Source organism: Podarcis gaigeae (assembly GCF_964106915.1).
Source record: "Podarcis gaigeae genome assembly, chromosome: 9".
Taxonomy (NCBI): Eukaryota; Metazoa; Chordata; class Lepidosauria; order Squamata; family Lacertidae; genus Podarcis; species Podarcis gaigeae.
The window spans coordinates 70094394-70122038 of NC_139685.1; the positions used below are offsets into that span (position 1 = coordinate 70094394).

Consider the following 27645-nt stretch of genomic DNA (forward strand, 5'->3'; position numbering starts at 1 on the left):
TGGTTGGCCTCTGTTATCTTCTCCTACCAATAGGGAACCTATGTAAGGACTCTATATGGGCTCTTGGATACCCCATAACGGAAAAGGGCATTTTTTGTTTACAACAGGGACAATTAAAAAAAAAAAAAAAGCTCCTGTCTGAATAAGAAGGGGGGAACTCCGACGAAAAGTATAAATAAAAAAAGCTCCTTCAGAAGGGGCTCGAGCGTGTCGCTCTGCATCATTCCTAGCTCTGTGGGCTGCTTCTTGGTCAGCCATCCCCTCTCGCGCTCCCTCTTTCGCTGCCAGCTATTGGCTGGCCCTGGGCCACGTGCTCGGCGACGGGCCCGGCTGTCCACCATCCCGCTGCCCGCTGCGCGCCAGTGCCCCCGCTTTCTCCCTGGGCGCCTCTCTCGCCGATGGGACTTTCTCGCTCACGAGGCCCAGCGCGGAGGGAGAAGCAGGGCCGGATTCGGAAACGTATTAGCAGCGTATCCCTCCGCAGGTAAAGCGCCGAGTCGTCGCCCGGCCGTGCAGAGGTAACGGGCAGGTACAGGCGGCGGTGATTGGCCCGGCTTGCTGCGGAGGCGGGCCCGCGCGGTCGCCAAGTAACGGGAGGGCTCCCTGGTTCGGAGAGGGAGAGCAGCATCGGCAGCTGTGTTAGGCTGAGCCAGGTCATTGGCCCGCCTGGGTCAGCGTTGGCTGCACTGACTGGCAGGTGGGCACTGCAGGGTTTTCTCGGGTGGGAGGCGCAGCGTTTGGGGATCGAACCAGGGACTTTCTGCATGCGGAGCAGGCGCTCTTTCCCGCTGGGCTACGGCCCGCACCCGGGTAAGTTCTCCCGAGCAAAGCCTTATTGGCATTTTCTTGGGCGATTGATTGATTATTTGGTTGGTCGGTTGGGTTATTTATTGCATTTGTTTATTTATTGCATTTATTTATGTATTGCATTTTAATATATTTATTGCATTTTAATACATTTATTTATTGCATTTCGTTGCATATATTGCATTTTCTCTACGGTGCTCAGCTGCTCCCCCTCGTTTAATCCCCCACAACATTTGTTTATTTATTGCATTTTAATATATTTAATTTTTATTGCATTTATTTACTGAATTTTAATGCATTTATTTATTTATTGCATTTCGTTGCATTTATTGCATTTTCTGTACAGTGCTCATGGTTCTCTTCCTAACCACCCAGCTGCTCCCCCTCGTTTAATCCCCCACAACAACCCTGTGAGGTGGGTTAGGCTGAGAGGCACAAGGTCAAACCAATGAGTTTCACACGGTGGAGCAGGGATTTGAACCATGGTCTCCCAGGTCCCAGGCTATGTCACACTGACTCTCCTTGCAAGAAAAGGAAAGTTTCCATTCACTTCTATAAGGTTTCCTGGTGGGTTGTGCCTTCATTGTTGTGGATCAGCACTCTCTGTTTTCTGCTCACCCTGATGCCCCCAAACTGCTCAGCTTAGTTAGGTTCGCCATTATGGACACCTGGGGTTGTGCCCCAAAAGTTCTGCTTGGAGTAGATCCATTGTAATTAATGGACCTAAATTAGCCATGTCTGTGAACTTCAGTAAGTGTATTCTGAGTAGGGTTGGTGTTGCTTACAGTCTCCTGTATTTGGCTGGCAAATGGCCAGTGATATAGATCTGTGATCTCCTTTCATGCCCATCTGTCCTTTTTTCTTTTTAATCTGCTGACCCTTTCCCTCACTTGCTTTGCAACTATTTCCCCCCATCAATATGCACAATCAGAAATTTCAGCATTTTTTATGTAATTACATTGACAAAGCAATGTCTTAATGACAGTGATGGTTCGTGAAAATAAAATTCCAGAATAAGAAAGTGTGGCTTAGTGAATGCGACTTTACTATTCAGTGTTTTGCTCCGGAGAATTGTAACAGGTTTGTGTGAATTGGATAATAGTTTTGGTGTAGTTGGAGACTAAATCAGGCTTTCTGAACCTCTGTATTTATATACAATATTTTTGACCCCTCTTCCAGATTCTAGGGGGGGTGAGAAGTTTGAGAAAAGAGGGGGGCTACAGATCTCATTTTCCACCAGAAAGCATGAGGTAGAAAAAATAAGCAGCACTATTCCATCTCTCTTGCTGCCTTTGGTTGCATGTAAGTTGTCATTCTCTCAAGCTATAGTTATTCCATCAGGCTACCTGAATTGTTTCCATCCCAGCCAGTTTTCGAATTTTTACAATTCTGGCCCTGCCTCTCCTATGCGTACTGTTTTTCCCAAAAAATATTTTTTCTTCTTTGCCTGCTGTAAGCCGCTCTATGTGTTGTTCTTCTTCTTCTTCTTCTTCATCATCAGCATCAGCATCAGCATCATCATCGTAATCTACCTTTTTCCCTTACAGGGACTCAAGGTGGCTTTCAGAACAGTTAAAAACATTGGGAGGGGGGAAAGCAATCATTAAAAACCAATTAAACATTGTTAGAATTAAAACTCTTTATTAGAATCACAGAGTTGGAAGGGGCTCTGAAGTCCAACTGCCTGCAATGCAGGAATGTCATCTAAAGCATCCATGACAGATGGGCATCCAGCCCCTTTCAGAATACTGTACACTTAACCTACACTTTGCCCTGGTTCAGAATGAAAAGCATAAATTCCACCCTGTTAAAGATGGACTTCCAGGTGAATTTTGAACACGGGTTCCAAGTACCACCTTCCGCCCGCAGGCCCTTGTGACCTTTTAAACACCCATTTTATTAATTAAAAGAACAGTTGCCTGTGAGTAGAGTGTTGCATTTGCTCAAGATGATGACTGGATTGGCATTGTGGAACATGGTTCAGGAAAAAATCGGCCTCTTATGCCAATTTCTACCACCGAGTGAGGTTTTTAAAACTGCAGAAGAGAAGTGTACAGGTGAAACTCGAAAAATTAGAATATCGTGGAAATGTTCATTTATTTCAGTAATTCAACTTAAAAGGTAAAACTAATATATGAGATAGACTCATGATATGCAAAGCGAGATACGGCAAGCCTTTATTTGTTATAATTGTGATGATCATGGCGTACAGCTGATGAAAACCCCAAAGGCTTGCCATATCTCGCTTTGCATGTCATGAGTCTGTCTCATATATTAGTTTCACCTTTTAAGTTGAATTACTGAAATAAATGAACTTATCTACGATATTCTAATTTTTCGAGTTTCAACTGTATATTGACAGTGCCGACAGTCACAGTCTTAACAGTGGTAGAACAATATATCTGTTAAAGCTATTAAAACCCTACAAATAATTACAGTAAAAACAACATGGCACCAACCCTTTCATTATACGTGCGCTATAAATGTGCAAACAAACAAACTGGAACCTTTAAGAACTGGTGCCCAAACTTGCCTCTTTCTTCCTCTCTCACCCCCATCCCTCTTTCGCATGTCTTCTGTCTTTTAGATTTGTAAGGCTGAAGACAAGAACTGACTACTGGCTTTCGTGCGCCACTCAGGGAGCTTTTCTAATAAAGCCCATTGGGACTCAAATGGCGGCCGGTAGTTGGAACTGGAGCTAATGAGTCAACAAATAGCGTCAACTAATTTTAGTTTTCTCCCCATCTTCCTCTCCGTTGAGGTTCTTCGAGGGCAGCACTGAGGCTGAGAAAGAGAAAACCGATAGGCAGTGCTACCCCCTGGACTTGGGTGTAAGAAAAAGGCAGGTATGGGCAGGCAGAGGGCAGAATGAGATTATTATTATTAATACAGTGGTACCTCAGGTTAAGTACTTAATTCGTTCCGGAGGTCCATACTTAACCTGAAACTGTTCTCAGCCTGAAGCTAATGGGGCCTCCTGCTGTCGCCGTGCCACCAGAGCACGATTTCTATTCTTATCCTGAAGCAAAGTTCTTAACCCGAGGTACTATTTCTGGGTTAGCGGAGTCTGTAACCTGAAGCGTATGTAACCTGAAGCGTATGTAACCCGAGGTACCACTGTAATAATAATAATATTATTCTCATCACAAGCATGACTACGAGACAAAATCATTGGAGAAGAAAGTATTTTAGAGCATTGAGCCTAAATGTATTATTATTATTATTATTATTATTATTATTATTATTATTATTTTATACCCTGCCCATCTGGCTGAGTTTCCCCAGCCACTCTGGGCGACTTCAAACACAATATCAAAATACAGTAATGCATCAAACATTAAAAGCTTCCCTAAACGCTAAAGATGGGTGAGGTAGTGGCCCATTCACTCTGGTGGACTAGCCTCTACTGGGTAAAAATGCTTTAAGTACGTTAGGGCACCTGGCCAATATTATTATTATTAATAATAATAATTAAATGAATTAATTAAATGTGTATACCCTCCATCTGTAGATCTCAGCTTAAAAATACAAGGAAGAAAAACAAAATACATAATAAAAACAAGAACAAAACAATATTCCCCATCCCACCAAATGCATGTAAAAGGATATAGGATGTTATTCCTCCTGGTTGAAGAGGAACGTTTTCGCCTGGTGCCTAAAGGTGTATAATGAAGGCGCCAGGCGAACCTCCCTGGGGAGAGCATTCCACAAACGGGGAGCCACTGCAGAAAAGGCCCTGTTTTCGTGTTGCCGCCATCCAGACTTCTCGTGGAGGAGGCACACAAAGAAGCGCCTCAGATTATTATCTGTCCAGGACAGTTTATATGGAGAGAGGTGGTCCTTGAGGTGTTGCAGTATTGAGACGTTTAAGGCTTTATAGGTCAAATCCAGTACTTTGAATTGGGCCCGGAAGCTAATTGAGTGCTGTTGGGCCAGGATAGGTATAATATGCTCAAACTGTGAGCAGCCTGGCCTCCAAAAAGGGGGGGCAAAAGGGGGGGCAAAAGGGGGGCAAAACAGCTATTAAAATAATGGTAAAACAAACAAACAAAAACAGAATTTCAAAGTTCTGAAGTTTTCATGAAGGAATAAATATGAATGTTTTCCCCTTGATAAAGATATATCTGAAACACACAGTGAACATTTCACTCTTCATAGCTGCTTTTTGTGTGAGTAAAACCTGCAATTAAATGGATGCTGTGTGTGTATTTAGTTCTTTTGAAGTACAATTCCTTTCTCGTTTCATAGAATGGTATTCCTCCACCATTCTGTTCTGAAGAAATGCACTTCTGATCTAAAAGAGTTCATATATTTTAAAGGAAAGTGGTGATTGTGCACATTAAAGTATTGTTAGACATGTAGATAAAACAAAAATAAATAATAGGTGTATCCAAAACTGGTGGTGTTTGATATAACCACAAGCATGACTGTGAGACGAAATCATTGGTGAAGAAACAGTCTTTTAGAGCATTGAGATTAATTGCTTTATTGTGGTGTAAAGCTATGAGGGGCAGAGAGCACATTATCTGATACTGTACAAATCTTGCACATACTGTATGAGGAATCCCACAAGGTCCATTTGCTTGTTTATTGCTTTGCTAGTCAGTAGCAGCAAAGACTGCTCACTGCAACATTTTGGTGGAACAGCAGAGCTATTGCACTTCTGCAGTCTGGCCACTCACAGCAGAAGGTGAGCAGGCAGATTATGCCCAGCTCAGCCCCTCCCTAAGAACACCCCATTTTGGAGCTTTCTGCCAGGCACTGCCAGCAGGAATATTAATTTTACTTATTTCATAAAATTTATACACTGCTTAGTTGTAAAATACCGTATTTTTCGCTCTATAAGACGCACTTTTCCCCTCCTAAAAAGTAAGGGGAAATGTGTGTGTGTCTTACGGAGCGAATGCGGGGGAGGGGGCTCTTTTCAGCGCTCCCTTTAAAGAACCGCGTGGAGCATGTGGCTGCCCTTCTCCCTCCTTGGGGAAAAGCCCCCAAGAGCCGTGCACACAGTCCGCACACTCTTGGGGGAGCCTTAGCTGCAAGCAGCCTCTCCCGCGGGGGCAGGGGATGAAGGCTCCCCCTGTCCGGGAGAGGCTGCGCGTAGCTAAGCAAGAAGTCAGGACAGCCAGCAGGATCGCAGCACAGTGTGGTGTAGTGGTTAAGAGTGTGAGTCTCGTAATCTGGTGAACCGGGTTCGCGTCTCCGCTCCTCCACATGCAGCTGCTGGGTGACTTTGGGCCAGTCACACTTCTTTGAAGTCTCTCAGCCCCACTCACCTCACAGAGTGTTTGTTGTGGGGGAGGAAGGGAAAGGAGATTGTTAGCGGCTTTGAGACTCCTTAAAGGGAGTGAAAGGCGGGATATCAAATCCAAACTCTTCTTCTTCTGTCCTGGCTTCTGGGATTCAGAATTCCCCCCCTCCCCTTGTTTTCCTCTTCCAAAAACTAGGTGTGTCTTATGGTCTGGTGCACCTTATGGAGCGGAAAGTATGGTAATACAGTGGTACCTCGGGTTACATACGCTTCAGGTTACAGACTCCGCTAACTCAGAAATAGTGCTTCAGGTTAAGAACTTTGCTTCAGGATAAGAACAGAAATCTGGCTCCGGCGGTGTGGCAGCAGCGGGAGGCCCCATTAGCTAAAGTGGTGCTTCAGGTTAAGAACAGTTTCAGGTTAAGAATGGACCTCCGGAACGAATAAAGTACTTAATCTGAGGTACCACTGTAATAATAATAATTGAACTGGTTTGCGCATTGTGATTTATTGCGAATGAGCAGCTCATGGTCTGGAGAGAAGCAAAACTGCAAGTGCTGGTTCACATGTAATGCTAAGCCAAGGCTCTTGGTTTGTTGCACCTGGCTGCAGGCAGGGTGGAGCAAAATGGGAGTGATTTATTAACAGGAAGGCATGGTTTACTCTGCAAACCATGGCTTACCATCATGTGTGGATCAGCTCAGTGTCTGAGGCCGTGTACAGCTTTCAAAATATGCCAGGCGCCTGTTGTATCTTGCAGCTGGCTATTGGCCGCTTGCAACCAAGTGAAGATGCCTGGGAGGGAGTCAGGATGATGCCCGCTGTCTCCACCATCTGGAGGTGCATGCCTGAGGAATCCTTGGATCTTGACTGTTTTCACATCCTGTCGAATTCTATCTGTTATATTTTGTGTGCACAATCAGAATGAATTTTAGGAACCCAAAGGTCATTGAAAAATACAACTTTTGAGTCACCTGGCCCCAAAATGGCAACTAGGCATTCTGTTTTGGTGACTGTAATTCTGGTCATTTGGCTCCTAGCTTATATATCTGAATTTCTAACACTGGCTGTCTGCACATTTCTGTTTACTCTTCATCCTGTGTTCTCCCACTGCTGTCTTCGAAAAGCTTGTATACACGACGTCAGCCATAATCCATATCTATCCTGTAATTTCTTGTGAAATACTGCATTTTGATGCATTCCCCCCCGCCCCAAATCAGCTCTGATTTGAATTGAGAACTGCTCATTGGGTAAAGGCATTCCTGACTGATCTCTGCATGCCATTCACATGCAGTGAGTGATGTAGCATACATCTCAAACTGTGCTTATGTGTACAACAGGGTGCAAATGCATTTAAAACACAGTGAAAATGACCTTTAAGCTAGTAGTGTGTACACAGCCATTGTCTAGAAGTTTTGGCATCCTGGTGTTGAAATACATCTGCACATCATTTTTATAACGTAACACTGGTGTTTAAAAATACAGTGGCACCTCGGGTTACAGACGCTTCAGGTTACAGATGCTTCGGGTTACAGACTCTACTAACCCAGAAATAGTACCTCAGGTTAAGAACTTTGCTTCAGGATGAGGACAGAAATTGCACGGCGGCGGCAGTGGGAGGCCCCGTTAGCTAAAGTGGTACCTCAGGTTAAGAACAGTTTCAGGTTAAGAATGGACTTCCAGAACGAATTAAGTTCTTAACCCGAGGTACCACTGTAGATGGAACAGTGGTAGATATTTGCATTCAGTGGGTGGCTTAACAGAATTTTGGCACCTCTAAATGAGGGAGTTGCCATTGCGTTCTTTCCGTTCTTAATTTATTACTGTCCTCTTAGCACTTGCTTTCAAACTTTGGAAACATTTCATAGATAAATATAAAATGCATTTATGCTAAAACACTTAGAGATCGTACTTTGAAAAAGCCGACGGCTTCTAGAATAGAGTCAGAGCTGTATCATGTTGCAAATATTAATTCATGCTCAAACACCAGCAGTTAGAATGTTGCGTTCTGGGGCCAAAGGAAAAGGACTGGACCCTGATTAAAATAAGACCGAGGCTTTGACCGGCAAGGCTCTCAGAGGAAGTGCGTATCTCCACACCCCCATCCAGGCTGATTTATTTAAAAAGACCCCTTTACACAGTGTTTGTAAGAACCAATCTGATTTCTTCTTTTTATCTCTCTTTTTTAAAAAAAAATTAATTCAAAATTAAAACAAAACATATTATCCAAAAACATATTATCCTTATTTTTTCCCTATTTTTCCTCCTTGTCCCCACCCTCCCACACAAAACCCACCCCCCACCCCCCAACTTCCCTCAGTTCCAGTCTTTGGTTTCTCTGAGAATGCTGTTTTCTGCATGTTACAAAGTCAACGCCATGCTTTTATAGCGGACACAATGGCTTGATGCATATTTTATAATTCCTCTTAGTAATCCCATCTGATTTTCACACTCTGGATATTTGCACTCCTACATTAGAAGTCCTCTGCAAACAATGCAAGCATGATATGTGCCCAATAGATATTTAAAAATACTTGAATGAAAATGGAACTTGAGAACTTGGCAGACATTTTTATAACTGCCTTTCAAAATGTTGCATACGCTGGTGTCTGGGTGCAGTTAATTCTTGGGTGAGCTGTGAGGCTGCGCAGATGCCTCTCTTGCTGAAAAAAAACCCTACACTGCATAGTTTTCCTTGGGCTGGAATAGTGTGAAGATGTGGAGATGGCAGGCAGATATGGGTGGTGTTGTGAAATCATGGTCATGCCTGCACAGTTTAATAGCCAGCTGCTCAAGAAACCTGAGATAAGATTATGGAGGCAGAAGCAGATTCTCAGGGGTTGAAGTCATTGGGTCCAGGCAGCAAATGCGTCAAATTGGGTCCTGAACACACAGCTTTTTGTTCTTCCGTATACAGGAGGAGTTGCTGTTATCTTTTGACAATACTGTTGCAGTGAGGATAAAACATGGCCTTCACTCCTGACAGGGTGGTTTTCTTCTGGGAGGAAGTTTTCAGTATATTTCATGCAGTTACAGGCTCTGCTGCCCCGTGGTGAAGACATAGCCTCCTGTCATTTTGACAATTCGGTATTTTATTTCTTTAGGTCCTTTATCAGTCAGTGATCTTGGATAGCTTTACAACACACAGTGGAATTCACTTGACCTCTTTAAGGCAGGTGGAGGGTATGATGCAAAGCAGTCGTTGTTGTTGTTGTTGTTTAGTCGTTTAGTCATTTCCGACTCTTTGTGACCCCATGGACCAGAGCACGCCAGGCCCTCCTGTTTTCCACTGCCTCCCGCAGTTTGGTCAAACTCATGCTGGTAGCTTCAAGAACACTGTCCAACCATCTCGTCCTCTGTCGTCCCCTTCTCCTTGTGCCCTCCATCTTTCCCAACATCAGGGTCTTTTCCAGGGAGTCTTCTCTTCTCATGAGGTGGCCAAAGTATTGGAGCCTCAGCTTCACGATCTGTCCTTCCAGTGAGCACTCAGGGCTGATTTCCTTAAGAATGGAGAGGTTTGATCTTCTTGCGGTCCATGGGACTCTCAAGAGTCTCCTCCAGCACCAGTCATAGAAAAGCAGTCATAGAAAATGAAAATACCCTCTCTCTTTTTAGAAAGGGAGAAAGCAGCAAAGTGTGAACCGTAAGTGGATCCCTTCAAAGCCTAGAAGTTGCTGGGAAATGTGTTAAGGGAGAAACACAGCTAATTATCTGGAGGACAAGGGAAGTTTTGTACTGTGCGGTCAACCACTTTTAAGAGTTCATCATCTACTGACTTGAGCCACAGTTATTGACCTACTTAGAAACTCAGATATATAAGCTAATCGCCAAATGGCACCTTAAATCTAGTTTATGGTCTCCACAATGGAATGTCTAGCTGCTTTTTTTTTTACAATAAGATTTTACAATATTATTATTATTGTTGTTATTGTTATTGTTATTATTCCTTGCATTTCTATATTGATTATATATTTAAGAAAAAAAATCTCAAAGCAGCTTGCAACACATTAAAACATCAAATAATCCAGAATCTAGCTCAGTTTGGTTAGATTCTATTATTCTGCTCCTAAGCCAGTCAAGAGCTTTCAATTTTCAGAACAAATTCAAGCCTCGAGGAAAATATTTTAGATCGTTCTCTAAGTAACGTTTTGCTTTCCCCACATTTAGTTATTTGCTTACTTTATTTATAAAGTTGCCCCATAGCAGAAGTGCTCTAGGGAGCCGGTGTGGTTTAGTGGTTAGGGTGTATCTAGGGTGCGTGGTTATTTTTTCCCCCATCCCTTCAATCACTCCTGCTCTCTTTTTACCATTACAGTAGCTTGTTCTGAGGGACGCAGGTGGCGCTGTGGGTTAAAGCCTCAGCGCCTAGGACTTGCCGATCGAAAGGTCGGCGGTTCGAATCCCTGCGGTGGGGTGCGCTCCCGCTGCTCGGTCCCAGCGCCTGCCAACCTAGCAGTTCAAAAGCACCTCCGGGTGCAAGTAGATAAATAGGGACCGCTTACCAGCGGGAAGGTAAACGGCGTTTCCGTGTGCGGCTCTGGCTCGCCAGAGCAGCGATGTCACGCTGGCCACGTGACCCGGAAGTGTCTCCGGACAGCGCTGGCCCCTGGCCTCTTGAGTGAGATGGGCGCACAACCCCAGAGTCTGTCAAGACTGGCCCGTACGGGCAGGGGTACCTTTACCTAGCTTGTTCTGGGAATGCCCGCAGGTATTTCTGTCCCCATGCAGTTGCCTGATTGTCTGCTTTAAGGGCAGAAATGCCTCTCTCCCAGGGACCTCAGCCAGAACATAAGGCTTGGCAAGGTTTCAGTCAAGCTGAGGTCACGTACCAGGATGAAGAAGAAGACATAAGGCTCTTTAGCTGCTCTGAGTGACCTTCGTGAGAATCCCTTATACCTCGATAAGACTTGGGACAATGCCAGACCCTAAAACAATGAGGAACTGTTTCTGCAAGTGTTTGTCCTGTGAGCTTTGCCAAATCGAGGCAGATTTTAGTTTTGAGCAAGCAGGGATGAAAACAGGCATAGGCAAACGCGGCCCTCCTGATGTTTTGGGACTACTATTCCCATCATCCCTGACCACTGGTCCTGTTAGCTAGGGATGATGAGAGTTGTAGTCACAAAACATACCTGTGCCTGGATTAAAACAAGCAAGAGAAGATTTCTGGAATGTCAAGGAAAAGATAGAAGTGGCCTTTTCCTTCTGTGGACTCCATCTTCGCTTCATCTCTTTTTCACAGATGCAGTTTATTCTTGCGTCCTTTATTGACATTTCTTCTCTGGAATACACACAGAGAAGAAAACTTTGCCTTTAGCCTCCATTCTTACTAGTTGTAATAATTTTACACTGAGTGAAGCTTATCTGCCCTGAGCTCAGTCTTGGCTGGGGAGGGCGGGGTATATTTATTTATTTATTTATTTATTTATTTATTTATTTATTTATTTATTTATTTTCTGTGCGGAATTTTCCAAATCCTTTTTGAACAGCTCTTATTCCTGCTCGAGGTTCAGGCTTCACTATTGGGGGGGGGATTAAAACATTTTTTAAAAATTTTTTTACCTGTAATCATTTTTTGTTTGGATTTTTCCAGGATCAAATATCCTGGAATAACAGATTCATTTAACTTCTATCTAAGACCACAGGAGCATCTTCTCTGGAATCTAATCTCACTCTAGATTGGGAGCTCTTAAACCAAAAGCCATGTAGGTGAGACAGCCAGGATAATGTAGAATTCAGCAATGGTTAAGGCATAGTTAATTTTAATCTTGCTAATAATAATAATAATAATAATAATAATAATAATAATAATAGATTATTTATACCCCACCCATCTGGCTGAGTTTCCCCAGCCACTCTGGGCGGCTTCCAATCGAGTGTTAAATATTAAAAACTTAAAAATTTCCCTAAACAGGGCTGCCTTCAGATATCTTTTAAAGATAAGATAGCTGCTTATTTCCTTGACGTCTGATGGGAGGGCGTTCCAAGAAGGCCCTCTGGCTGGTTCCCTGTAACTTGGCTTCTTGCAGCGAGGGAACCGCCAGAACGCCCTCGGCTCTGGATCCCAGTGTATCTTCTCCGAGTCCTGTTCAGTAAGCACCCTCTTGCAAGTTGCAGCAATGTAAGAACATCAAAGGGTGCATTTTGAGCTAAAATTGTAATTAAGCTTTCACCATGTTATCGTCATGTTTTTTAGAAAATGCAAGAGATACTGTTTGCATGGAGGAAACCGTCAATTACTGTGGGTGGGTGTTTTCTTTTAAAGTGCAATGTTAACCTTGTTAACGGGATTTCTCTTTGCAGCAATGCGGAGTGAAGATCACACTATTAACCTGAAAAAGGAGTGCTTGTCTTCTGCGCCATGCTCTAAGGTACCTGCACATGAAGATGAAAAGGCCAAGTGGGTTTTTAAAAGGTACTTTCAAGTAAGTGACTCTGTCTATGATACCAGCCATAAATTCTTGTTTAACATCTCATTTATTATTTCTTCTTACGGGGTAGGATGTTAAAGCCTGACTGCTGGATTTGTTTTAAAAGTTATATTTGCCACTAAATCCTGGAATGTTTTAAAAAAAAGAACACCACCCATGAAAGCACAAGAAAAAAGAAGTTGTGTTTTGCTTACAAAAAGATTTATTCCACTGCTTTCTGAATACTATTTTCAGACTTAGGGTTTATCCGTACTTCCTCTTGTTCCACTGCATTCCTCTGGGGGGAAACCTCTCTTTAACGCTCAATCGGAACAAATGGCAATTCAGGTTTGTCCCAGTTGCCTTTTGTTCTGATCTATCGCTAAAGAGCAGGTTTTCCTTTGGAAAAGAGCAGGGCCAGGGGAAAACCGCTTGGACAAGCAGAAATGTGGATGAGCCCTTAATCCAATGGCAGATTACCATATTTTTCCGTGTATAAGACGCCCCCATGTATAAGACGACCTCTATTTTTTTAACCCCAAATTAAGAAATTAAGTTGTTTACCCTCCCGCTGCCAATCTCCTGCTTGCTGCTGCCATTAACTGCATGTCCCCCCTCTGCATTCACTATCCATATATGACAAAATAATAAAAAATTCCTTCCAGTAGCACCTTAGAGACCAACTAAGTTTGTTATTGGTATGAGCTTTCGTGTGCATGCACACATCTTCAGATACGTATAGAAGACGACACCCAATTTTTGCCTAATTTTTTTAAAGCAGAAAGCATCATCTTATACACAGAAAAATACGGTATGTTGTTGATAATGTAATCAAATGGTTTTGATAGCATAGTCTTTTGCATTTTTACTCAAGTCCTGCTTATTTCATTGGGACTTAAACCCCAGTGAGTGTGCATTGGATTGCTATTTGGGTCTGTTTTTTGTGTCAAGAGCTGAAGTCTTAAAATTAGATGTGAATTGGGAAATAGGGGGGACCCTATGGACGAGCCTCAGCAACCTCAGATATGCAGATGACACGACCTTGATGGCAGAAAGTGAGGAGGAATTAAAGAACCTTTTAATGAGGGTGAAAGAGGAGAGCGCAAAATATGGCCTGAAGCTCAACATCAAAAAAACTAACTTCATGGCCACTGGTCCCATCACCTCCTGGCAAATAGAAGGGGATGAAATGGAAGCAGTGAGAGAATTTACTTTCTTGGGCTCCATGATCACTGCAGATGGTGACAGCAGCCACAAAATTAAAGGACGCCTGCTTCTTGGGAGAAAAGCAATGACAAACCTAGACAGCATCTTAAAAAGCAGAGACATCACCTTACCAACAAAGGTCCATATAGTTAAAGCTATGGTTTTCCCAGTAGTGATGTATGGAAGTGAGAGCTGGACCATAAAAAAGGCTGATCGCCAAAGAGTTGATGCTTTTGAATGGTGCTGGAGGAGACTCTTGAGAGTCCCATGGACTGCAAGAAGATCAAACCTATCCATTCTGAAGGAAATCAGCCCTGAGAGCTCACTGGAAGGACAGATCCTGAAGAGAAGAGAAGACTCCCTGGAAAAGACCCTGATGTTGGGAAAGATGGAGGGCACAAGGAGAAGGGGACGACAGAGGACGAGATGGTTGGACAGTGTTCTTGAAGATACCAGCATGAGTTTGACCAAACTGCGGGAGGCAGTGGAAGACAGGAGTGCCTGGCCTGCTCTGGTCCATGGGGTCATGAAGAGTTGGACACGACTAAACAACAACAACATGGGCGAGCAGTTCTCAAGTCTGGGAATTGGTATGTGTACCAGCTCTGAGTGGAGTTGCATCTCCCCTGAAGGATCAGGTGCACAGTTTGGGGAGCTTCTAGATGCATTGCTGTTGCTAGAGGCCCAGATCGCATCAGTGGCTTGGAGTGCCCATTTCCAGCTTCAGTTGGTGTGCCAACTGACTGTTCTTGGACTGTTCTCAAGTTGTCCAGTTTCCATTTCTAGAAAATTGCACACAAAAATATACAATGAAATAAAGCCTTTCTTGATTTTATTGGTATGTGTAATTTTCGTTTTAGTGTTGAATTGCGAATAAATATTACATTTATGGGACACCTTTTAGTGCTTTTATGCTTGTAGAGAAATAACAAAATTTCTCCTTTTTATTTTTAGACATGTCATCCTAGTTGCGATTGGTCTTTGCTTTGTCTACATGGTCAAATTAAGCTTTCATTCCAAAGAATGTGACATGGCAAGAATTCATTATGTCAACCCTGAGCACGCAAAGGTTAGTTATTATGTCATACAGAAAAATACAACTTTAGCCCCCAAATGGCAACTAGACATTCTGTTTTGGTGACTGTGACCCTGGTTTAAGGAGCCATTTGGCCCCTAGCTTAGATATCTGAGTTTCTAAGACTGCATGTACAGCTGTACCTCGGTTTAAGAACAGTCCGGTTTAAGAACAAATTGGTTTACAAACTCCGCAAAACCGGAAATAGTGTCTTGGTTTGAGAACTCTACCTCGGTCTAAGAACAGAATCTAAACAGTGGAAGGGCACTGGCGGCGGGAGGCCTCATGAGGGAAAGCGCGCAATGGTTTTGGTTTAAGAACGGACCTCCGGAACAGATTAAGTTTGTAAATCAAAGTACCACTGTACAGCTTAACTTCTGTGTCTTCATCTTCTAGAGAGCACAGAGGTATGCTGAGCAAGTTGTTCAAGCTGAGTGCCGGCCATCTTTTGTGAAGAGAGGGATGGGCAGATTATTTATGGAAAAGTACAGTGTGAATGCATCTCCTTTTGTAAGAAGAGGCACAAAGACGCAAGAAGCCATCTTCAAATACAAACCGCCCTTTGGATTTCACAAGTTTTCTGAAAAACTTCAAGACCTGTTGGAACTTTTACCCGAATATGACCTTCCGGAAAGCTTGCAATCGAAGCCTTGTAAACGCTGTGTTGTCGTTGGGAGTGGCGGGGTTCTTAATGGACTGGAGTTGGGCTACGCCCTGAACCAATTTGACATTGTTATAAGGTATATATTGCTCCCCCCCCCCCCTTGAAGGTTTTGAGTGAAACATAGAGCTGTGACTGAAATTCAGAATCTTTGCTGAAAAAACATTAGCCTCTGTTAGATTTGTTCTTCCTTTGCTCAGTTTGTGATCGGTCATTTTCTAGTTACGACCGTTTAAAATGTGATTGTCACTACAGCGGTACCTTGGGTTACATACGCTTCAGGTTACATAATCTTCAGGTTACAGACTCCACTAACCCAGAAATAGTGCTTCGGGTTAAGAACTTTGCTTCAGGATAAGAACAGAAATCATGCTCCAGTGGCGCGGCGGCAACAGGAGGCCCCTTAGCTAAAGTGGTGCTTCAGGTTAAGAACAGTTTCAGGTTAAGAACAGACCTCCGGAACGAATTAAGTATGTAACCAGAGTTACCACTGTATGCTTTTCCGTTTCAAAATGAATCTAAAATTGTAGCTAAGCAGGAACTACAGAGGGATCTTTTAGGTTTGTCTTTACAAAACTCATTAAGATGGGCACTCATTCATGTGATTTATTTTACTTTACAGGTTAAATAATGCACCAGTTCAGGGATACACAGATGATGTCGGTAATAAAACTACCATAAGGATGACATATCCAGAAGGTGCCCCCTTATCTGAACATGAGTATTATCCAAATGGCTTATTTGTTGCTGTTTTGTTTAAAAGTGTTGATTTTGACTGGATTCAAGCAATGGTGAAAAATGAAACACTTGTAAGTAATAGCCATATAAACACCTTATCAACGTTTGGGTTTCCTGTTACCCAGTGCTATCTTTCCAGAAAAAGGGGTTCCAGAACTGAGTTCTGGCTGAAAAAAAGCCCTGGTATTACCTGTGTAAATAACATTGAGAGGGGTTTTTTAAGCTTAGGACTGCCAGAATCAATACGGTTTTCATGTTTACTGTTCAAAATTCTTGGAAGTCTGCATAATCTGAGAATGTCTATCCCATTTCATGGAACGTATTGCACTGTTCTTCCAATTGGTGGCGCTGTGTTCTAAACCACAGAGCCTAGGACTTGCCAGTCAGAAGGTTGGCGGTTCGAATCCCTGCAACGGGGTGAGCTCCCATTGCTCGGTCCCAGCTCCTGCCAACCTAACAGTTCGAAGCACATCAAAGTGCAAGTAGATAAATAGGTACCGCTCCAGCGGGAAGGTAAACAGCGTTTCCGTGTGCTGCTCTGGTTTGCCAGAAGCGACTTAGTCATGCTGGTCATGACCCGGAAGCCGTACGCCGGCTCCCTCGGCCAATGAAGCGAGATGAGCGCGGCAACCTCAGAGTTGGTCACGACTGGACCTAATCGTCAGGGGTCCCATTACCTTTACCTTTATATAAGAACATTTAGTCCACCATGGAGGCAAAGCATTACCTCCATCATGGCTAGGAATGACTTAAACATGTAAGTCCCATGATTTATACATAAATAGCTAGTAGGGACTATTACTATGTGTACTCTTCACTTTTTCCAAACCTAAATGTGTTTTATGGGACGCAGGTGGCGCTGTGGGTTAAAGCCTCAGCGCCTAGGACTTGCCGATCGAAAGGTCGGCGGTTCGAATCCCCGCAGCGGGGTGCGCTCCCGCTGCTCGGTCCCAGCGCCTGCCAACCTAGCAGTTCGAAAGCACCTCCGGGTGCAAGTAGATAAATAGGGACCGCTTACCAGCGGGAAGGTAAACGGCGTTTCCGTGTGCGGCTCTGGCTCGCCAGAGCAGCGATGTCACGCTGGCCACGTGACCCGGAAGTGTCTCCGGACAGCGCTGGCCCCTGGCCTCTTGAGTGAGATGGGCGCACAACCCCAGAGTCTGTCAAGACTGGCCCGTACGGGCAGGGGTACCTTTACCTTTAAATGTGTTTTGGGAGGGCAGTTGTATAATAAAAATTAGACTGTATTATGACTCATAACCCTGGGAAGTGTGTGTTATACGTACGTTATGGATTCCAAACTTCGTAATCATTTTAATATTCTTTTTCTTGCAGCCACTTTGGATGCGGCTGTTTTTTTGGAAGCAGGTAGCCGAGAAAATACCAGTGCTACCTAAACACATTCGCATCTTAAACCCGTTAATAGTCAAAGAGACGGCTTTTGATATTCTGGAGTATCCTGAACCTCGAGCAATGTTCTGGGGCTGGGACAAGGTGTGTGTATGTTTTGCGGATAAAAGAAGATGCTTGCATTTTTCTGCTGCAGTCCAGTCATTGTTAAGGATACAGGAAAATGCCTTAATCCAGGGTTCCCCAAACTTGGGTCTCCAGCTGTTTTTTTTAAAATATATATATATATGTATTAGTTTTTTTAACATATCATTTTCAACAGTAATTAAACATACTTTTACATCTTATTCAAATTTTTGACTTCCATCAATCCTTTTCTAATCTAATCTCTCAGTATGCATTTCTTATCTTCCCTATTACATTTCAAACTCATAACCAATATCTCTATCTTTTTCTACTTTGTTACACTTTGTATATTTCTCCTTACAAAACTTTTTTTAGTCCTACTAGCGTATTTTGTTGATTACAGTTGCTCTTCAAATAATTCATATACTTCTTCCAATCTTCTGTAAATCTCTGGTCCCGCAGGTTTCGAATCCTACCTGTCATTTTGTCCAATTCTGCATAGTCCATTAATTTTGTCTGCCATTCTTCTTTCGTGGGAATTTCTTCTTGTTTCCATTTCTGGGCTAACAATACTGTTGCCGCAGTTGTTGAATGTAAAAACAATTTAACATCTTGTCTATTAATGTCCTCACCTATAATACCAAGTAAAAATGCTTCTGGTTTTTTAAAGAATGTATATTTCACCATCTTTTTCATCTCATTATATATCATTTGACTGCAGTCCACTGCAATTTTGTTTAATTTGCACAGGTCTGTCTTAAGTTCCATTAGACATGGATATGGAAATACTTTTTTACTTTTTTATGTAACGTGCAACAGACACACATATCTCATCTATCGACAATATTTACATACCAGCCTCTTCCCCTGGGTGTTCCCTGTCAAAGCTGATAAGTTTCCAGAGGTGTGGCCCTGATAGTCTTGTGCAATAAAAACAGCCAAGAATTTTGTTGCACCTGAAAGACAAATCAATTTATCAGCTTTTGGCCATCTTCCAGCTCTACAAATCTATGATCAGCTAATACAGTCATACCTCGTGTTGCGAATGCGCCAAACCCGGAAGTGTATACTTAAGGGTTTCCGCGTCGGCAGAAGCAGCGCTCTAGTTACAGACTTTTCAGGGTGCGAACGGCACCCCGGAACGGATTGAGTCCGTAACTAGAGGTACCACTGTACCTTTAACATCATTTGCTTTTATTCTTGATCAAAAGTGTGATTGTTAGTGTGGTGGTTTTGTTTTTAGTTTTCTTTGTTTGCTGTGGTCGGTTTTGTTTCTTTCTTTACTAGTTGCCATTGACTGCATTGGACAGCTTTAACTAATTTTTATTGATGTCACCTGGTGCCTTTGGCATTAGGTAACTAAATAAATTCAGTAAATAACGATAGATCACATTTTTGCAGTAAAACTGCAGTTTCAAAACAAAAACAAAAAACGGTCATGTAAAATAGAATATTGCAACAGCCAAAAAAGTATCTAAAGGAACTTAAGGCAGACTTGTGCAAATTAAACAAATTGCAGTGGAATGCAAAATATCAGAGATAGCATAAGAAATCATAATTGCATGCGCATTCTCCATGATTTTCTTCATTTTTAAACCAAGCAAAGAATATCAGGCATGGGTTAAGTCTAGGGAATCTTGTGGTTGTCAGTGTTTGGACAAGATGATGATCTATTAATTTATTCCTTTACTATATTCATTAGTAATTAGTTGATTTTCAGCAGCAGTAGTATGTAATATGGCATTGTCACCCTAATATAACAAGCATACTCTAATTTGGGAATGTCATTTCCTCCCCTTTAGAATGTGCCTACAATCGGTGTGATGGCCGTGGTTCTGGCCTCACATTTATGCGACGAAGTGAGTATAGCTGGATTTGGATACAATCTGAGTCAGCCCAACACCCCACTGCATTATTTTGACAATCTTTGCATGGCTGCGATGAACAGCCAGAGAATGCACAATGTGACTACAGAAGCAAAATTTCTTCAGAAGCTGATAAAAGAGAGAATTGTAAGAGACCTCAGTGGAGGAATACATTGCGACTTCTGCGGAAAGACAAGTTAGTGGCTGAAAATGATTCCAAAGACTGGATTCTGTGTGTTCCTGCAGCCTCCTCCTCCCCAAAGGAGGCACTCTCAGTTTTTCCATCTTGCAGGATGCCCTAAAGGACTTTATATTACTGTGTTCAGCTGCTTTCCTTTTTAATTTTATGTTCAGTTGGGTAAGTATTTTTTAATGTACATGAAAATAACGTTTTGCTTCCCACAAGGATTTTGTGGGTAATTTAAATTTTCTTAGTGCATATTTAATGGTTTAGTGTTTGGAAAGAGATCCAGAACCTTTTTATTATATAGGTTACTGTGCCTAGAGCTGTGTTTCTTGACTTCATGAAGGGAAAAGTTCTCAACTGGTGGTTCATTCTCACGTCGTGCAGCACTTTTAAATGTGTGGATTTATTTTTATTTTTAGAGAACATGAATATTGGGATATGGAAGTGACTCTCATTACTGGGTGAAGCGATCACTTATATTCCCTTCCTTAGACCATATTCCTGACATTTTAATTCTTCCTCCAGTGAGCCTTTTACACTGCAGAGCCAAAGCCCCTTTTCAGTGACATGGCCAGAAAGTTTAACATCTACTCCCAATTTAGAGACCAATTTAGAGACCAATAATCACCAAGCATGGTCTGGGCTGGGGCTGTTTGATATCCGTCTTACTGTAAAGATGTTGACTTCCTTGAAACAAGCAAATAAGAACAATTTTGATAACCCGGTACAGTATTACAGTATAGGTGTTTTTTAGGTGTTAAGTATTTCTCTCCTTCCAAGTCATGCATTACCTAGGGAGGTATAGCAATGATACGGCAGCTTCCCATAAGATCTGAATATCCCACGTGATTCAGTCTTTCAAATGTGGTAAACCTGTGGACCAGATGCAGCCCTCCTCGCATGATTTTTTTTGGGGGGCACCCCCAATGTGAGGGACGCGGGTGGTGCTGTGGGTTAAACCACAGAGGCTAGGGCTTGCTGATCAGAAGGTCAGCAGTTTGAATCCCCATGACGGGGTGAGCTCCTGTTGCTCGTTCCCAGCTCCTGCCAACCTAGCAGTTCGAAAGCACGAAGTGCAAGTAGATAAATAGGTACCGCTCCGGCGGGAAGGTAAACGATGTTTCCGTGCGCTGCTCTGGCTTGGCAGAAGCAGCTTAGTCATGCTGGCCACATGACGCAGAAGCTGTACGCCGGCTCCAACGGCCAATAAAGCGAGATGAGCGCCACAACCCCAGAGTCGTCCGCGACTGACCTAACGGTCAGGGGTCCCTTTACCTTTACCCTCAATGTGGGTGGTTGCTGTGAATCACAAACCCAGAGAGCTCCCTCCTGTTTCTGAAGCACTCATCTGTTAGCAGCGGTAGATGGGGACAGGAGGAGAGGCAAGATTTCGGCGCCCCTTTTTTTGCTGCCCATTGCAGAATGCCGCTGCCAAGGGACCATTACACCAACAAACATCCTCTTACCATCCTCACACCAAGTGGTAAGAGTTGGAGTCCAGCAACGTCTCGAGGGCTGACAGTTCCACAATCCTAATGTTAAGGATGGCGTATGTAGAAACGACAAATGAAATAGTATTCACTGTTACAGGTTGGTTGCTGTGGTGTGAAATAGTAATTTCATGAAGAATGAGGTTTCTGTTAAGATGAGCTTCCCATGTGGTCCCGGTGGCGTGATGGGACCTGCAGTAGAGATGCTTCTTCCTAACAAGAGAAACCCCTGCAGAAAATCATGTGGAAGAAGCCCAGTTTTCCAGGGGTGGTTCCTGGTGTAAAAGTGCAGTGTTGGCTTCTCAAGTTATTATAGCGAGACTGTGGCAGTTATCATGGACCTAGGGCCACTCCAGACTGGTGTTTTATTGCAGGCATATTCTGCATCATTTTCTTGCCACATGAAGAGTGCAAAAATAGTGGATGTGTTCTGCTTTATTAGTTGTTCTGCAATGCTTCCCTAATGCCACATTATTGATCTCCAGAGGAGCAATAGGAGCGTAAGAAGCTGCCTTGTACAGAATCAGACCATTGACCCATCTAGCTCAGTGCTATCTGTTATCATTGTTTATTAAATTTATAGAGCACCTTTCACCAGGAGATCACAAGGCGGTTGACGACATGGACAAGGAAGAGGTGGGCAGTCTTGATGGAGCACTCTTCTCAATCAGTGCTGTAAGTGCTTTAATGCCTTTTTAATCTTTTGTTGGAAGCCGCCCAGAGTGGCGGGGTATAAATAATAAATGATTAAATTTTTATTATTATCGTTATTATTGAGAAGAATTATTATTATTATTATTATTATTATTATTATCATCATCATCATCATTTATTTCCTTCTCAATAATAATAATAATAATAACTTAATCATTTATTATTTATACCCCCCCCCAATCTGGCTGGGTTTCCACAGCCATTCTGGGCGGCTCCCAACAGAATGTTAAAAATGCGATAAAACATCAACCATTAAAGACTTCCCTAAACAGGGCTGCCTTCAGATGTCTTCTAAAAGTCAGATAGTTCTCTCTTTTCTTGACATCTAATGGAAAGACATTCCACAGGGTGGGCACTGCTACCGAGAAGGCCCTCTGCCTAGTTAATGATACAGTCTTATGTTTTGCAAATACAAGCGACTCCCCCATACATTTTGAACCCATGCACCCATCAGGGAAATTGCATAAAATGGGGAGTCACCTGTCACATGAACCACCACTTTCCTGCATGTCAGCTGGGAGCCTCAGCAAAGCCCCGCTGTGCCTCTGGCTTTTGAGGAGACACAGCGGGACTTTGTTGAGGCTCAACAGGTCTCCCCCTCCACTTCCAGGTTTCCAGAGCTGCGTGTAGATTGAACACATGTAAATGGGAGGAACCGTGTACATGCATCTTCCCAAGAGCCTATGTTTATTGAACAAATATCTCAGCAAGTTCAAGGACCTGGCTACATCCAAATGAAAAAGAAGTCAGAAAGCTGACCAGCTTCATTTGGCTTGTCTTGCACATAAGAGGAGTTTGCCCTCAATTTAGACACACTCGGTAAGAAAGCACCCAATTTAGATCATGCTTGAATTCATGTAAGAAGAATTTTGAGGAGCACAATGTTTAGCCGTCCTAGCATTTCAGGCATGAGTCTCTCCCAACCTCTACCTAGAGATGATGGGGATCAAAAATGGGACCATCTACTTGCAAGGCAGACCTGCTGCCACTGAGCTTTGGTCCCTTCCCACCCAGCACAGCCAAAGCAGAACAAAAATAAACCAGAACATTTGTGGCATAAAAGGTGATGGGATTTTAGCAGGACATTGCAGGATATGAACTGATTGGAAACGAAGCGGCAAGATCGCCCCAAAACATTTGCAGGTGGAAACAATATTGGAAAGTACACCCAATTTATTTATTTATTTTATTTATTGTATTTATGTCCCCCTCCCCAATTAATTCCCACAACAGCCTTGTGAGGTAGGTTGGGCTGAGAGGCAGTAGCTGCTGCAAAGCCACCCTGTGAGCACCACGGCCTAGTGGGGATTTGAACCCAGATCCTAGACTGACACTGCAACCACTACACCACACTGGCATTGCAAGCACAAATTATTATGAATGTGTGCAATAAAAAATGATGTCTGGAGGGGCCTACCTAAGTACTAATGAATTTTTGTATGAATTGCATCGGTTATAATAAACATTATTTCCATCAAACTTTTAGTTGGCTTGTTGAAATGATGGTGTGTGTTCTTGATATCCGCTTATATGTACTGAAGACAGCCGTCGTCTGCTCTTCAGTCAAATGGTTAACAGCAAGTTCTGAATGAATCAGATCTGTTAATGGGACAGTAGACATCCAGCTAAAACATACAAGCTGTGATGCAAAGAAGGTAGTCTATTTTCTCAATATATTTGTTGAGGTGAGGGAGGGCAGAGGGAGGATAAAAGAGAGGTCCTTGCCTAATACCAATGTCTCAAGATGATGACTCTGGCAGTCACTAAATATAACATAAGACAAATGTTCCATATTTTGAATTTCCAAAAGAATTACATTAACCCAATGACAAACACAACAAACTTCCGCGTGTTCCTAATTCTCAAAAGAGGGTTGGGGAATTTTCTTAATTCACCTCTCAGGCCTGGCTCCAACACTGCACCAGGTTAAGTGAAGGAGAGTAGCGCTGTGGTTTGTCTTGTGGGTCTCAGTACATTGCACGATGGACTCCACAGTATGCACATTCTGAATATTGAAAATACTGTGCAACATTCCTTTTCAGTATGAGACAAGGGCATCCTTCATGATCCTCTTACCACTTTCTAAGGCGTTAGACCTAATTTTGGGTCACGGAGACCCAAAATCTGTGCATATGAATTACATGGTACCGCTCTAGAAGCAAAATACTGTAGGCACAAGTGCCTTTTGCTTCTTTTCACTCAAGTACTTGAGCTGAAGTCCTTGGTTTTGCAACACTGGAAATCTAAATGCCCCCCATATAATAAATAATTGGACGAATGTGAAATGCAACAGGTGGTGAACTCTTGAAAAGCTTAAAAATCTCTCTGAGGGGGGAAAGTCCCCTAATTCAGGAAATTTGATAATGAGCCTATAGCCTGACCTTTGATGACACTACCAAGCACCCCTCCTGCCTTTCTATTCTCTTTCTTCATTACCTTATATTTTTATTCAGCGTGGCAGAGGGTAAGGATAAATGAAGAATTGGACGGAGAAGATGTTGTGCAATGTGAGAAGGAGGTGGGGGATAGAGTATGAATGGAACAAGCCTGCCAAAAGCCTAACCAGTCCAGCACTCCGCTTCTCAGAGTGGCCAACCAGTTTCCCAGAGTGCTTCATTGCTGAGTGGGGATTCCAGCCCTTGTCTCAGTCACAGAACTGTAAAGTTGGAAAGGGACCCTGAGGATCATCTAGTCCATGGGTAGGCAAACTAGGGGCTGGATCTGGCCCAATCGCCTTCTAAATCAAGCCCGCGGACGTTCCAGGAATCAGCATGTTTTTACATGAGTACAATGTGTCCTTTTATTTAAAATGCATCTTTGGGTTATTTGTGGGGCATAGGAATTCGTTCATTTTTTTCTTCAAAATACAGTCCGGCCCCCCACAAGGTCTGAGGGACAGTGGACTGGCCCGCTGCTGAAAAAGCTTGCTGACCCCTGAATGAGTCCAGCCCCCTGCAATGCAGGAATATGCAGCTGTCCCGTACCGGGATTGAACCTGCAACCTTGGTGTCATCAGCACCATGCTTTAACCAACTGAGCTATACAGCTGAAATCCAATGCACTAACCACTATATCATGCCCTCTCTGTGATTGGTAATGAAGTTGTGCGACCGCCCCAAAACCTTTGCAGGTGCAAACAGTGGGAAAAGAAGAGATGAGGAAGGTGTTGAAGGGAATCAACCCAAGGAAGGCCACAGGGCCAGATGGGGTAGCTGGAAGGGTATTGAGAGACTGTGCAGATCAACTAGCAGGAGTTTTCACTGGGATCTTAAATCGATCCCTAGCCCAGGCTATTGTTCCATCCTGCCTAAAGTCCTCTACTATCGTTCCAATAGCAAAAAAATCTAACCCGGAAGATCTGAATGACTTTCGTCCAGTAGCACTCACACCTATAATCATGAAGTGCTTTGAAAAGCTGGTACGAAATTATGTCATTGCCTGCCTACCAGAGGGACTGGACACATTCCAATTTGCTTATAAAACGAAAAGATCGACAGAGGACGCTGTGGCGATTGCCCTCCATGCCGTTCTTGCACATTTGGAGCAGCGGGGGGTTATGCCAGACTGCTTTTTTTAGATTTCAGCTCGGCATTTAATACCATTCTACCACAACGTCTGATGTCTAAACTGGAAGATCTGGGGCTTCCGTTATCACTCTGTGGGTGGATATTGGACTTTTTGTCAGACCGCCCCCAGAGGGTTCGGTTGGGCCCTTATACCTCTAGTATGCTTAAGACTAACACAGGAACACCACAGGGATGCATACTCAGTCCGCTCCTTTATATTCTCTACACGTACGATTGTGTCGCTGCTCACCCAAGTAATAGGGTTGTCAAATTTGCAGATGACACAACCGTGATTGGGCTCATCTCTGAAAGGGAGGGTGAAACGGACTATAGAGATGAGGTGGAGTGGCTGACAGAGTGGTGCAGAGCTAACAACTTGCTCATAAATACAAGGAAGACAAAGGAGCTTGTGGTGGACTTCAGGAGACAGAAGAGCAATGTCTAGCCACTTTTGATTGATGGGGTCTGTGTGGAGAGGGTAACAACGTTCAGATTTTTGGGCATTGAATTACAAGAGGATCTGTCCTGGAGTGTCAACACAAGGGGGCTTGTGAAGAAGGCGCAGCAGAGACTGTACTTTTTGAGAAAAACCATCTTCCGCAGAAACTGCTGCTTGCCTTCTATCACTGTTCCATTGAGAGTGTGCTCACTTATGGCTTATGTGTGTGGTACGGAAGCTGTACTACCCAGGACAGGATGGGGTTGTGCAGAGTTGTTAAGGCAGCAGAGAGCATTGTTGGCTGCCCACTCTCCACCTTAGAGCAGATTTATGTCACAAGGTGCCATAGGAAGGCACTGGACATAGTAAAAGATCCATCGCATCCTGGTCACTGTCTCTTCGAGCTCCTGCCGTCGGGACGGAGATACAGGACGATGAAGACTTAAGAACAGCTTCTTCTCCAGAGCGATCTCGGCCCTGAATGGGAAGCCTGGACTTTGAAAGTCATCTAATCTTCCTTGCTGTATTATACTGTATTGTTTTAATTAGTGTTTTTATAGTTGTTTTGATTTTGTGTGGAGTGTCCTACCTGGGTGGATGGAGCAGCCAAGTAATTTCGTTGTCCCCGAGAGGGGGCAATGACAATAAAGATATTATTATTATTATTATTATTATTATTATTATTATTATTAAACAGCGTTGAAAGCATGTGACAGGCTTGATAGCATCAGGACCACAAATCACCAGAAATGTGCTGTAAAGCTTTCCTGCTGCATTACAAGCCCCCACAGCTAGGGGAGGGAGTCATGGCATAAAAGCAGCAAACTTGGGGATAATAAAGCACCTTTTCTGCCTCTTCTCTTCCCAAAACTCTTCCTCCCCCAAAGCAACTTCAACTAGAAACAACAGCTGCTGGGATTCTAATACTTTCTCTTTCTGTGTACAATGGTACCTTAGGTTAAGAACTTAATTCATTCTGGAGGTCCGTTCTTAACCTGAAACTGTTCTTAACCTGAGGGACCACTTTACCTAACGGGGCCTCCTGCTGCCGCCGCACAATTTCTGTTCTCATCCTGAAGCAAAGTTCTTAACCTGAGGTACTATTTCTGGGTTAACGTAGTCTGTAACCTGAAGTGTCTGTAACTCGAGGTACCACTGTAATGTGTAGGTTGGCTGTGAAAGCCCAGTCTTAATCAGAGATTCTGGCCTTGCAAACAGAATGTATGAAATGTCCAGCATTTCACAGCAAGGAAAAAACAAGTCTGTGCCTGGGTACACATTACCACTTCAAAGCGTGGCGAGGTCATTTTCTTGGTTTGGGAGCCATCAAAACATAGCATGTTGGGATAGATACAGGATAAATATGGGGTGTGACTCACCCGGTGTGTTCACCTGTGTATTCTGCATCCTGCGTGTTCGATGCAGAGTACACAGGAATATGTGAACAGTTTCTTTGTTGTGTATGTTACAAACGTGCGTTACAGTGGTACCTCGGGTACATACACTTCATGTTACAGACGCATCAGGTTACAGACTCCGCTAACCCAGATATAGTACCTCAGGTTAAGAACTTCGCTTCAGGATGAGAACAGAAATCATGCTCCGGCGGCAGCAGGAGGCCCCATTAGCTAAAGTGGTGCTTCAGGTTAAGAGCAGTTTCAGGTTAAGAACGGACCTCCGGAACGAATTAAGTACTTAACCTGAGGTACCCCTATATTCTGATAGGAGATTCTAAAAATTCCCCCAACCCCAAGTGCATAAGG

General features: G+C 43.4%; 1 protein-coding gene across 5 annotated transcripts; it reads left to right on the plus strand.

The window, feature by feature from the left end:
- Positions 1-303: 303 nt before the first annotated feature.
- On the plus strand, positions 304-23356 carry ST3GAL5 (ST3 beta-galactoside alpha-2,3-sialyltransferase 5). 5 transcript variants are annotated; one of them, XM_083756739.1, is made up of 8 exons: positions 304-518; positions 12359-12480; positions 14626-14740; positions 15143-15486; positions 16030-16216; positions 17481-17639; positions 19424-21852; positions 22488-23356. In XM_083756739.1, exons 2-7 carry the CDS (start codon positions 12437-12439, stop codon positions 19685-19687), a joined length of 1113 nt encoding a protein of 370 aa, XP_083612865.1. In that variant the 5' UTR covers positions 304-518; positions 12359-12436; the 3' UTR covers positions 19688-21852; positions 22488-23356. The 5 variants fall into 5 exon arrangements, with proteins under 5 accessions (XP_083612865.1, XP_083612862.1, XP_083612866.1 ...); XM_083756736.1 differs by having other exon boundaries at positions 317-810; positions 12359-12470; XM_083756740.1 differs by having other exon boundaries at positions 317-697.
- Positions 23357-27645: the final 4289 nt, after the last annotated feature.

What these genes read in the sequence shown, in the direction of transcription:
- ST3GAL5 (XM_083756736.1), top strand. Translation starts at nt 765, where the DNA reads ATGCGGAGCAGGCGCTCTTTCCCGCTGGGCTACGGCCCGCACCCGG. An exon ending in GCCAAGTGGGTTTTTAAAAG is followed by an intron (nt 12,471 to 14,625) that starts GTACTTTCAAGT and finishes TTTTATTTTTAG; the next exon opens with ACATGTCATCCTAGTTGCGA. An exon ending in CAATTTGACATTGTTATAAG is followed by an intron (nt 15,487 to 16,029) that starts GTATATATTGCT and finishes TTTACTTTACAG; the next exon opens with GTTAAATAATGCACCAGTTC.